At 47.2% G+C, this 12,719-nt stretch overlaps 1 protein-coding gene across 2 annotated transcripts; it reads right to left on the bottom strand.

Moving 5' to 3' along the window:
- Positions 1-6,912: 6,912 nt before the first annotated feature.
- Positions 6,913-9,991, bottom strand: LOC125507849 (L-type lectin-domain containing receptor kinase IX.1). 2 transcript variants are annotated; one of them, XM_048672370.2, is made up of 3 exons: positions 9,128-9,991; positions 7,824-8,391; positions 6,913-7,752 (listed from the first exon to the last, which is right to left on the bottom strand). In XM_048672370.2, the coding sequence occupies exons 1-3, from the start codon at positions 9,945-9,947 to the stop codon at positions 7,113-7,115; spliced, it is 2,028 nt and encodes a 675-aa protein (XP_048528327.1). In that variant the 5' UTR covers positions 9,948-9,991; the 3' UTR covers positions 6,913-7,112. The 2 variants fall into 2 exon arrangements, with proteins under 2 accessions (XP_048528327.1, XP_048528328.1); XM_048672371.2 differs by having other exon boundaries at positions 6,913-7,743; positions 9,128-9,988.
- Between the last annotated feature and the right edge of the window lie 2,728 nt (positions 9,992-12,719).

Here is a 12,719-nt window from a genome sequence, read left to right as displayed (position 1 = left end):
TTGATTAACATAGTGGTTCAATATTAACCAACTAAGACAAGCAACTGAAATCATAAAAGAGTTCAACATCTTGGTTCAACAAGACAAGCAACTAAAATCATAAAAGAGTTCAATATCTTGGTTCAAGCAACTAAGACAAGCAGCAACTAAGAGTTAACATACTGGTTCACAACAACACCATATTGATTAACATAGTGGTTCACAGCAACTAAGAGTTAACATAGTGGTTCACAGCAACAACATAGTGGTTCACAACAACACCATAGTGGTTCACAACAACTTAAAGCAACAACATAGTGGTTCACAACAACTACACATCCATAGTACATAACTTAGTTCACAATAACACCATACTTCACAAAAGGTCAGCAAAGCAAGCATTCTTATTCTTCATGTTGATATGGATCTTGCTCTTGCTCTCCTCTACATCTTCATTCTGACAAGATGTCCAGGAACCCCTTCAATTTCTGCTTGTTCTTCTCCTCTGACTTCAACAGTTCAGCAATCTGAATCTTTAGCTGATCCCTCCTTGATGTGAGCTTGTCATGCCCCTTCTTGAGATCACCCATGTGAAGGAGCAGCTGGGTGTTCTCCTGGGTGAGCTTTTCCTCAGATTTTTTGAGTTCATCAACCTAGAATTGCAGGTTCCTGGTGGATGTACTAAGCACTTCCTTCTCTTTTAGATGATTGAACTTTAGGTTCCTAATGCAAGTGCCTTGAGATTGTGTCAGGTTCAACAGTACTTTATACTTCTCCTGCAGTTTGAAGATCTCTGCATCTTTCTTCCCCATCTCTGTCTTCATGTCAGATACAACTGAATCAGAAACATCCACATTATGCATCTTAGCCTGCAAATAGCTGAAATATACCATCCTATCCTCTTGAGCATTGAACAGTTGGTGCACATCTTCAACCAATTTGTCATAGTTGGCCTCTAGATTATTTTCTTCTTCAGTCAAATGGTGAATAGTGAGTGAACTCTCCAGGTTAACATTCCTCCTATCACTCTTGTTGTCATGATACATTTCCCATAGCTTCAACAAGGCATTCTGCAATGTAGGGGGCCACTCTGGGTCAACCCAGAGAACAATACCACAGTTGTCATCTTCCTGCAATATAAACAACCATAGCATGTGTAAAATCAATCTCCTAGGCAAATTATTTAAGCAATAAACTAGCTTTAAACAATGAACTTTGAGCATCTAACTTTAAATAATAACTGAACTTTGAGCACCTAACTTCAAATTATAACTGAACTTTGAGCATCTAACTTTAAATTATAACTGAACTTTGAGCATCTAACTTTACATTATAACTGAACTCTGAGCATCTAACTTTAAATTGTAACTGAACTTTGAGCATCTAACTTTAAACAATGAAATACAAATCAAATCAACTTTAAGCATCTACCACTGAATTAAAAAAATGAACTTTAAGCATCTTTGAGAAACAACTTTAATAATATAGCCAACTAAAGAATGAACCTCTGACACTAAATTTTTTAGCTTCTGACATTGAATCTCTCTGACCTTAAACAATCAAATAATTTGCAAAGTGAGTACTCTTGTGAGCTAAACAATGATTATCTGCACTGCACTGCAAACTAAGCTGTTGACCAATTATAAAATTACTGGCCAAATTAAATATACATGGAAAGCATCAACACATTTTCTAATCCATTGATTAGCATCAGTAGTACTAAATGGCTACAAAATGACCATCACAACTACCCAATTAAACAAGAGTACTCATTAAACAATGTGCATCAGCACATGGGTAGATTAAAGACCATGAATTCTATGCACTCGACTGGACAATTCTATGCACATGGCTAGATTAAACAATACAATTAACACAGAGTTTCGACAGAATCTTACACTCTTAGGACAGACTAAGAACCTCCTGCCCGTGTTAAATGCTTCAAATGCTACATGCCTCTCAGCCGCCACACCATGCTGATAGCAAAGAACTCTGGGTGTTGTCTCAATGCCACTGTAGTGTTGGTCTTCAATGCTAGCAGGGATCTACAGGACCAAAAGGAAAAGAAAATCTCCAAATCAAATCAAATCCCCACAAATCAGATAACCCAACCCTAACCCTAGCTCTACAACTCACCCGGTAATGCATGGCTTTGTCGTCGGAGAGGTTCATGTATTGCACGCTTGAGTCCTGGCTGCTCTCGTCCTCCATGGCGCGATGGCGAGTCGGTTCAGGTGGTGGCGGCGGCGGGCGGCGGGCGGCGGCGAATTGGAGAGAGGAGGGAGAGCGAGAGTGAGGTCGAGCGAGAGTGAGGTCGACCCACGACCGTGCCCATGTAGACCGACTGCACCGGCCTTGTCCTAGTCAGCGCACCGGGCACGCGCCGACTGGCCACCATGTCACCTGACAGGTGGGCCCCGTCTGTCAGATACATGGTCAATACTCACTTATACGGCTGTCAGTCCAGTTTGTAACAGTTAGGCCAAATAGTGGTACTGAACTGCGACATGCACGAGTAGTGGTACTGACTCGTGAGTAGGTGCCCAAGTGTGATACCAACATGCAATTAACTCCACCAAAGGTCATCACGTCGTCACACTTTTTCTCCTCCACCTTCTCCCAGAACAGAGACACCGCCCTTGCCACCATGGCGTTCGGCGCAGCCGAAGCAACGCACGCCACGTCGGTGGAGGTGTCGTCTGTGCTGCACCGTGCCGTTCGGAGCAGCTAGGACATGGCAGACACGCTACACCCGGCGCCGGCCGCTGCGTTGCTGTCGCGGCAACCACCATGGAGGATCAGAATGGTGCCGAGCGAGACATCATAGCTGCGGCCGGAGAGGGCCTTCCCGACGTCAGAGACGCTGCATGCGCACGACGGCGGGAGATAGACGACGAGGGAGGATGCAGTAGAGTTGAAGGACACGACATGGTATGGCGATTTGCCTTTGTCGCCTTTGTATGGGAGGATCGGTGTGGAGGTGTTAGCATCACAGGAGAGGGCGACGGGGCAGCCGTATGAGAAGCCGAAGGGGTAGGGGCAACGAAAAAAATAGCGTGCTATTTCGACGTTATGTCTCTATAGCATACCTAGAAAGGCCACGTTACATTTTAGCTAATTTGCTCGCTACGGCGCTATTCGCCCTATAGCGCGTTATTCCGACGCTAAACAAATTAGACGTTGTAGCGTTTTAGTATGTACCACATAGCAACCCATCAGGCATAACCACATCACATCGGCCCAACTCACTCTCGCTCTCTCAGATGCAGACGCAACGCATACAGCCTAACCTAGTCAACTCGTGTGGCCGTATGCATCACCCAGATGCAAAGGCCGGGGGTCATCCTCTTTTTAAAAAAACCCTAGTCAACTCGTCACCAATTTTCCATTAGCTCATGACCAAGGACAGCGATGCGAGCGGCGTTCGTGACTCATGAGCGAAGGCGGCAGTGGCAGTCCGTTCACGGTAGCAGCTTATCTCCGTCCCCCTTCAATTAGCGGCGTCGGCCATGCCTCCAACTGTAACAAGACAATGCCGATGTCAATCACACCGCCGGCGCCGATAAGTTAGGCACCGATGCTTCTCTGTTTAATTAGAAGTGTTTCATTTTCTTATAAATTAGGAGTGTACATGCCCCGAGCTTAGATCCCATATGATTCTCTGTTTAATTTGGAGTGTCCCTTTCTTTGCCGATTATGTAGGCATTAAGTTTTATGATATACTCCTTCCATTTCAAAATATAGTGCGTCCGCACTTTCCGAGATACAATTTTGATCATAAATTTAATCAACGAGACCGACTGCGACGGGAGAAAAAATTATATAATTGAAAACTTCTTTTAAATACGAATTCACTGGTATAACTTTTGCTCCCGTCGCAGTCGATCTTGTTGATTTAATTTATGGTCAAAGTTAAAGCACGGAAATAAAGGTAGCACTATATTTTGAAACGGAGTGGGTATTTAATATTTTTAGGAAAAACACTATTTTGAAATATAGCACGCAATAGCTTTTATAGCATTTGGAGAAGGTGACGCTAAATCCTGTAGCATGCTATTTTTTTCACTGGGTAGGGGACGCTCGTGCCACCGCACCAGCGGTTACACGAGGCGGCGGCCATTGTGCCGGAGAGGGTTTCATGGGGAAGCAAGAAGACGATCGAGCAGGAGGAGCAAGAGGTGGTGCATAGTCGAGCTCTCGCCGCTTGGTGCAAGCGGATTAATTATGAGCCTTGTATCCACGGCGAAGTATCGAGTGAAAACTGATTTTCAGTGAAAATCTGAAAACTTGCCGTGTGAGCCATTAGATCTACAAAGAACGGCACAGACCAAAGGTGGGAATTCTAACCGGCCACTTAAACGTCAATTAACAGAAACCCCCTTTTATCTCAATGATTAGCAGATTACTTGGCCATATCCAACCTAACTCGCCCCGTACCATGGCGCTGCTGCCACGGTGAATGCCACGGAGGTAGGCGGGCTGACGGGGCTCCCAACTGCAGCGACGCAGCCGCGCACCGTGCCGAAGCTCCCCTCGGCGGGGAGCGCAGTCCCGAGAAGCCGAGTCAAGGGACGCGCTGGCGAGGGTGCCCGTGGCGTCGGCCCAGGGAGCCTCCCTCACCGACGACGTGGACCTTGCGGCAAGGGATTGGGACTGCGTAGGAGGCGAAGAGCTCGCCGGCGCAGCCCCAAAGGTGAAGTAGAGCGACACAGCTACGCATCGCTAACAGCACCTCTGAGCTCCACGCGACGCCGTAACGATGGCCGTGACCTACAGTGTAGGTTGCGTGAAGCACAGCAGCGTCCGGATGTGGCAACCTCGAAGGGCAACTCGACAGCCGCGGGTTGCCCCCACGCTACGTCGTTCTCTGAAGAATTGTATGCACTGATTTTGCAGTTCTCTGAAGAATTGTCCAGCACAAACTCTGTTCTCTGAAGTACTTTACCTGGATATGTTGAAGCTTGTGCACGGAAAGTTGCTGTTCAGTTGGTGCTGGAGCACACCCGCAAAAAAAAAAGTTAGTGCTGGAGCTGTGCAATTAAAAAATAGGTACTGAAGACTGGAGTTGTACAACTTCCCTGTAGTTTTTGAATGTGATTGTTGCTGGTCATCGACAAACTGAAAATACTTGAAGCTTCTCTCTGCAAATGGTGCCATGAGAGCTCAGGGAGATCAATGTGATGTGTGGTCGTTTTCCTAACTACATGTTCCAGTTCACGGGTAGTGGAAGTAACACAGTGGCTCGTGCGGGTCAAAAAAAAAAACACAGTGCCTCGTGAGGTCTGAGTAATGTAGGAGTACTAATCATAGATCCGTTGATTACAGCAGAAATTCGAAGAGTTGTATGTGAATATATTAGAATAGGAGACGAGGGGAAAGCCATCACACAGAATTGCAACGACCAAAACAAACAAAAACGGAGATACAGATTACAGAGTTGGACTTTTTTTTTTGACGGAGCTACAGCGGACTTACGTTGGCTTGAACCATTTCATTATAAGATAGAGTACATTTACAAAGGTTGAGAGTTGGGGGCGAGGGTGAGATTACACTCGGCCAATGAAAATTTAATTACAAGACTTGGGTCACCACACAATAGAAAGTAGAACTGAAATAAAAGGTCAGTTTAAATTTTGCTTCTTGAAACAGAGCACTTGATCCTCAGGTAATCTTCATTTGGGGGTTTCCATCTGCCGCCTTTCTTCATAGATGGTCTCTTGTTATTGTTGCTCCAATACTCTGTGATTTCTTTATAGTGGATTTCTGGGGAACTTAAATTTTCCTATAAGCTGCACACTATAGCATTCATTGAGCTAAGGAACCGAATATGAACAGCTAACCAAAAGCTGGCCCGGCCCAATTGTCTGCACTAGAATTTGGACGACGACAAATACAGACCAACAGCTTCGAAGGGCATGCAGCGCCAAGGTCGGCGGGCTGCCATCGCACTAGGGTGGGACGGGTAGGACGGGCAGCGCCAAGGCCGTCAGACTCGTCGTCGCGTCGGAGCAGCCCTGAGGGCGCCGGGTGGTCGTTTCCTGAAGTAGCGCTGAGGCCGCCGAATCACCATTGCGTGGTGCAGCACCCGCCATCGCGCGGGGGCTCGCCTGGTCGCCGTCGCATAAGTCAGATGAGGCGGCGGCGAGATTTGGGTTATAACTTGAAAGGATAGGAACGGGTAGAATAAGACAGGGAGTTACCCAATTAATGAAAGAGAGGGTTATGTGAAAAATGGAGTTAAGTGGCTGGTTAGTGCTCCCACCTTTGATCTCTGCCGCTCGCTATTGATCCAAGGTCCCACGATGGAAGTTTCCAGATTTGCACCGAATTTCAGTTTTCATTTGATACTTCGCCTGTGTCCACATATTTACACCCATTTTTTCTCAGCTAGAAGTAGAAGCGATTCTTCAGTGGAGATGTTAGAGTCAACCTCTGTCCCTTTCAGAATTTCAGGCCAAGCCACATAGATCAGGCCAGGAGAGGGGGCGATTTGGAGTTTAGCAAGAAGTTTCCTCCGAGGCTCCGGCGGAGCTCATCGGTGTACGTAATCCAGACATGAACTCACCGATCAAGCAGCATAGTGCCTCGCAGCTGATTTGATTAAGCAAGCATGACCAAGATTCATGAATAATCAAAAGGGGGAGCTCTTCCAATTAGTGCGAAGACAACGACTACTCTAGCAAGAAAACAAGCGAAATCATACCATTGCCTGCACATACACATAACGGATCAAATTTCATCATAATCAAATTGGAAACATCGAACATGCAGGTCGGGAGTATAAATCCTCTTCTCAAATAAACAAAGGAATGCAAATTTTGATGTAGTTTTGTGGATAAGGTCTCCATTTTATGGGGAGGCAAGAAACTGAGGAGGAAGAGGAAGAAGAGATCCGCTTCGGTGCATAGGGACATCAAGCCAAGAGCAAGAAACTGAGGAAGAGAAAGAGTTTCCTTGCAAATAAAGATGATCCGGCAATATACATGGTGTTTGTTTCATAGATGCTCAATGGAGGCAACATTTTGTTTCTGTATATTTGTCTCTTCCTGCTAGTGCATGATTTATAACCAACATAAGGAACTGAGACCCAGCAATAACTGGAGAATTTAACTAGTGTTCCGATGGGACCGTCATCACCGGCCACTGACTCTGCTCAGCACCAAAGTTCCGGAACTCGAATGATTAGTCGGTGGCCCATACGTCGCCACCGGCATCCTCGCCGGTAGGCTCGGCAGTGGCGCTTCAGACCGCAGCACGCTCACCGCTTGCCTGATGGATGGCCGCATGCCACGGTCAGGGTGCGCACACCAGAGTCCCAAGACCATCACACGCTCCATCTGCCCTTCATCGAACTCCCCCCTAAGCCACTCATCAGCGGTGTCGAGGACTGATCCTCTGCCGTACAAGTCCCACACCCATTGGACAATGTGGACGACATCTCCGTCTTCTTGGACCAAAGTTGGCCGCCGCCCACAAGCGACCTCCAGGAGAACAACCCCGAAGCTATACACGTCTGACTCGACGCTCGCCCTACCGGCCAACACGCTCTCCGGATCTATGTACCCCATTGTGCCAGCTATGCCGGTCGTGTGCGATCTCCGGCCGTCGTTGATGAGCCTTGCAAGGCCGAAATCACCTAGCTTAGCAGTGAAGGACGCGTCCAACATGATGTTGCTTGGCTTGATATCCCTGTGCACCACGCGCTGCTCCGTATCTTGGTGCAGGTACAGAAGCGCCAAACCTAGGCCAAGCATTATTTCATACCTAAAAATACTACTCCAGTTAATTAAGTAAAGAAGTGCCAAACCAATTTATTTTTCAAGTAGTTAATTAAGTAAATATACCTAACCGGCCATGTCAGCACGCAGTCCGGTCTGTAGAGATGAGTGTCGAGGCTGCCATTGTGCATCAGGTCATAGACGAGGAGGAGCTCTTCGCCACCATGGCACCAGCCAATGAGCTGCACAAGGTTCCGGTGCCTAAGCCGACTAATGATTCGTACCTCCGAGATGAACTCCTTCCAGCCCTGTCGAGAGGTCTCAGACACCCTCTTGACAGCCACTTCGCGATTCATGTCGCCCATAAACCCTCGGTACACAGACCCAAAGCCTCCTCTCCCGAGCGCTCTATCTTCGGAGAAGTTGTCGGTGGCGACAGTGAGCTCCTGATAGGAAAATGGTCGGGGGCCACTGGCTCCTTGCTCCAGCTCGGCCTCCACAAGTTCATCATGGAAGTGTGTCATTGCCTTTTTCGGCATCTGTTTGGTTGTCTTGTTCATGGTATTACGCCTTCTCCGCCAGTGTACGAGGAAGAGGGAAAAAATGCCAAGAGAAAGCAGGAACCCACCACACAGGCTGACGAGCAGGGGTAGTCTTCGGCGCTTCGAGCTTGGGACACCACGCAGGGATGCACCTTCTCCGTAGAAACGGGACAACAAACAATAACAGACGTCAAAGTTAAACTTCAGATTTTTTTCAGGAGGCATCTGATGTCTCATGGAGATTCTTCAGGGATGAGCAGAAACGAAACTAGATGACACGGCTAGCATCATCGCTTAGATGTAAGAAACTCTTTAGTAGGCTAAGCTTTTTTGCCTAGAGGCAGCTGGGCACAGTGTATGGAGACAACTTCTAAGCCCTTATAAGGCAGCCTCTCCATATAGTCACATGACTAAAGTCCCATGACTAGAGTCACGCGCGAGCACCGTTGTGGTGTTGGGTGCGCAGTGAGGTGGCCGCCGTCGCTCCCGTCAGCGTCATTGCAAGCTAATGTGAAAACGCTCTTTATGAGACGAATGGAGTAAGAGATTGAGGCCCAATTTTTTTTGCCGATTCTCCCAGAATCTTGAAATCGAGCCTTCACCTAGCTTCTCCCGGAATGTTGAACCCATATTTTGCTGACAATCCTAACTGTTTCGTGTATTTATTTTTTGACCAAGTGTGAACCAATAGGAGATTAGATTATGTCGCGCATTTTTATTTTTATTTTGCCAAGTGTGAACTATGGAGATTGGATTATGTCGGGCATGATCGACCGCAGGCACGACTTGTGAGTGCAGCTGACGTGGTGCACAGCGGCACCTGGTCCCACCCAGCGACAGAACACGAGATTTCTTTTTTAAGCACTCACGCGACAAGTCAAGACTCACCGAGGTAGCATCCGTCGCCGGCCGAGGAGCCGTCGCCCTCCATCCCCGCCACGCACCCGCACCGGTGCCCCAACTCCCCGCTAGGCGTTTCTACGTCGGTGCACGTCGCGTTCGCCGCGCAACGCTCGCCCCCGCCGGTGCCACACGTCCCGTTGAGCCACCAGCCGAGCTCGGCCACGCCGAACTCCAGCGTAGGCGCCCCCTCCGCCGTGAGCACGAACACCGTGGAGGTTAGCACGTCGTCGCACTTTTGCTTCTCCAACTTCTCCCACCGCAGAAACTGGTATGCAGTGGCATTCCCTGCGGCGGAAGCAACGCAAACCACGGTACTGGCCGAGGTGCCGTTGCTGTTAGCGGCGCAGTGCGCCGTGCGGAGCAGCCTGGACATGACGTCCACCGGCACGCTGCATCCAGCGCCCGCCGAAGCGTTGATCCCGCTGCAGCCGCCGCGGAGGAAAAGACCGGTGCGAGATGACACGCCGTAGTTGCCCCCGGAGAGTTCCCTCCTGGCCTCGGGGACGCTGCGGCTGCACGATGGAGGGAGGCCGACGACCATCGTGGAGCTGGTGGAGTTGAAGGCGATGACACGGTGCATGGTGCCGTTGTCTCCTATGTCTATGTATGGGAGGATGGGCGTGGAGGTGCTGGCGTCGCACGACAGGGCGATGGGGCAGCCGGGGGAGAATCCGAAAGGGTATGGGACGGTGGTACCGCCGCACCGGCGGCTGCACAAGTCGCCACCGCCGGAAGCTGCGGCCGCGTAGTAGATGGTTTCATGGGGAAGCAAGAAAATGAGAAAGAGGAGGAGGAAGTGGTGCATATTGGATCTCTCGGTGCTAGAACAGGATGGGCACAGCAACGATAAAGTCAGTCTTGTAGGCGAGTCTTCTAGGCAACGACAAATTCAATCAAAGTTAAAAAAACGATGAAGTCAGTCTTCTAGGCGAGTCTTGTAGGCATGTAGCCACAAATCACACCTATTTTTCTCAGCTAGACGTAGAAGGCGATCGTTCAGTTGATGAATAGTCGGCCTATGTCCTTTTCAGAAATTTCAGACTAGGCAGGCAAAGTCAAGCGGTGACTTGGACTTCAGCAAGTTTGACAGACCGAAGTAGCCGGCGCCCACTGCCGGCCTGGCATCTTCTCCGGCAGGCGGTAGCGGTGCCTCGAACGAACGAATCGCAGCGCATGGACGGGCAGCCTCGCCGGGTGCACATGATGGCCGGCCATACCAATGCGACGACGACGGCTAGGAGTAGGAGCAGCATCAGAAGACCAACACATGGAGGTGGAGCCATGGCCAGCCAGTGGTACGGTACTGGTACTGGTGAGTGGTGCGCCACACAAAATCTTACACGAGACACCCCTTGATAAAGGTACTCCTATATGCGCAGAGAGCCCTGCTCCATGTTCATTATTCTACCGGCTCGTGGTATTTTTCATATTTTAAGGATCGACTACAAGGTCACCAAAGTTGACCGACCTTGTAGTCTTTTTTTGGTTGGCCACAAGATTAAGAAAAACAAGGGGATTATTGGAAGAAGAAAAGGCAAAGGACCTTTATTCATTATTAAGGGCTTGGACCCAACTGCTCCTAGGTAGCCACCAAGTACGAAAGCGACTACGAGCAAGTACGCAAATAAGCTGCTCCCTCCGTTCCATAATATAAAGGCGTTTTTAACACTACACTTAAGATGAGATGGAGAGAGTACTCTCCATCAGCAAGCACCTCCACCATCTAGATGACATAGCGTCAAAGTGCCACTAGGGATGCAAATAAACTACCCACAACTACGGGGAAGAAGGGACCCTCACCCTGCTTGTCGTCGGCAAGGCCGGAGGGAGAGGGGAGGGACCAAACGAAGCAGATCTGAGGAAGAAGGAGAAGGAGAGAACGAGGTTGGAGAGAGTTGTAGTACTCATACCCTTTTAGTTGTGGTTTGGAAAAAAAAGACAAATATGTGAACCCAAAGTTGAATTACTATTTGTTTCTATGGATGCGCAAATTTACCATTTTTGTGTAGCTTAAAAATAGACATATTGTTTGATGATGTTTTGTACATATGTAGATTTGCATCTGTGTATATATGCATGAAAAAAAAGAATTATTTGGATATTTTAATTTTTCCACAATTTGGAAAATATGTGTATCCTGGAACCAAATTGCCGCCTAACAATTGCCAAAGAAAAAGGTAACACTTCACTCTCTTTTTATGTCAACACTCACAGCTTTACCATTTGGCCTCATCGTATTGCTTGGAAACTTTGTAATAAATCGGCTAAAAAGAACTTTGCAATAAACTTAAGGATTTGTTTATCATATACTGTATGATGCAGGGGAGGTTGGGAGGGCTTTCTCTCTTGCATTATAAAGAAGTGAAATAGAAACAAAACTGGATTTGGAGGTTAATGAGATAATATAGACAAGTTCCGTCGACTAAACTTTTGAATTATCCCGGTCAGAGCAGTAGCAAGACAAAAACGTTGTGATGTCGAGAAAGGGGATTCCTACCACGTGTTATAATTCAACTCAGAAAGGAGAGAGGGATTGCAGCACCCGAGCTCCACTGCTCCCTATATTTAACATTTTGAAATTTGTGTTTTTGAAGTTTCAAAAAAATCTGAAATTTTTCCCAGGGATACATATACACATTCCAAATACCCGTGGCAAGTTTTGGTAGATATCTCGCTTTGTTTTGAGCTATAGAAAAAAACAAAATTCTGACAGTATATAGGAGAAAATGGATCCCATTTATGTCAGAAATTTCTCTTTTTTATATTTCTCAAAATACAAAGTATTTCTTTTTCAGCTTTTTACCAGGCCTTAGGAATGTGTGTATGTATCCACGTATTTGATTTAGGAATTTTTTTAGCAAGAAAAGTGTGCTTTTCAAAATTTTCAAATACCAAGAGCAGTGGAGACCGGGAGCTGCAGGCACTTTTCGCTCAGAAAGCGACTAGCCATGTCACATCATTCATTTGATTTGAAATTAAAGCAAGCTCCCGTAGCTTAGCTTCAACCGGTGTCCAGTCACTGTCAAGGGGTAGAGAATATGTCTATAAGTTCTAGCGTGGATCATATGACTATCATATGAGCCAAATGGGCAGGTGCCCGCATCGTTCTAGGCACGTTGAAGTTTCCACAAATGATGAATAAGAACATACATGATCAATAGTTGCATGTGCAGAGACTAAAATGTTGATGGCTCTAGTTAAGTGGCTTTGAACGTTAACAGCATGCACTGCATTCGTGAATTTTCTAAAACTCCAATATGCATTGGCCGGATAGTGATATGGTGTGGACTCAACTACCAGGTAAAAGTAAACACTTTGCTCAACTTATACCTTTGTTTGACCCACCTTATAGTTCTTTTTTTACTTGAGCATAGGTCCCTGATGTTTTCATCTAGTATTATATATCAGTTTAAAAAGAAGGTATGATATGGACTCACCTTTGCTCCTGACTGATCTTTTCTGCTTCTGTGCAGATTTTTCCTCCTATATCATATATGGTGAAGCACATGAAGAATTCATTCGGTTTTGCTACATGCTGATGAAAAATAATCCACACTGATTTAATGCATGATTTATA

Source organism: Triticum urartu, chromosome 5A (assembly GCF_056163025.1).
Source record: "Triticum urartu cultivar PI428250 chromosome 5A, HENAU_Tu73, whole genome shotgun sequence".
Taxonomy (NCBI): Eukaryota; Viridiplantae; Streptophyta; class Magnoliopsida; order Poales; family Poaceae; genus Triticum; species Triticum urartu.
The sequence above is the reverse complement of the archived record's forward strand: the minus strand, read 5'-3'. Positions and strand labels throughout refer to the sequence as shown.

Excerpts from the sequence above, each read along its gene's own strand:
- LOC125507849 (XM_048672370.2), bottom strand. The coding sequence starts at position 9,947 with ATGCACCACTTCCTCCTCCTCTTTCTCATTTTCTTGCTTCCCCATGAA. Across the intron at positions 8,392-9,127 it reads CGGCGACGGATGCTACCTCG|GTGCATCCCTGCGTGGTGTC; the intron begins GTGAGTCTTGAC and ends TCTACGGAGAAG. Across the intron at positions 7,753-7,823 it reads GTGCTGACATGGCCGGTTAG|TATTTTTAGGTATGAAATAA; the intron begins GTATATTTACTT and ends TAACTGGAGTAG.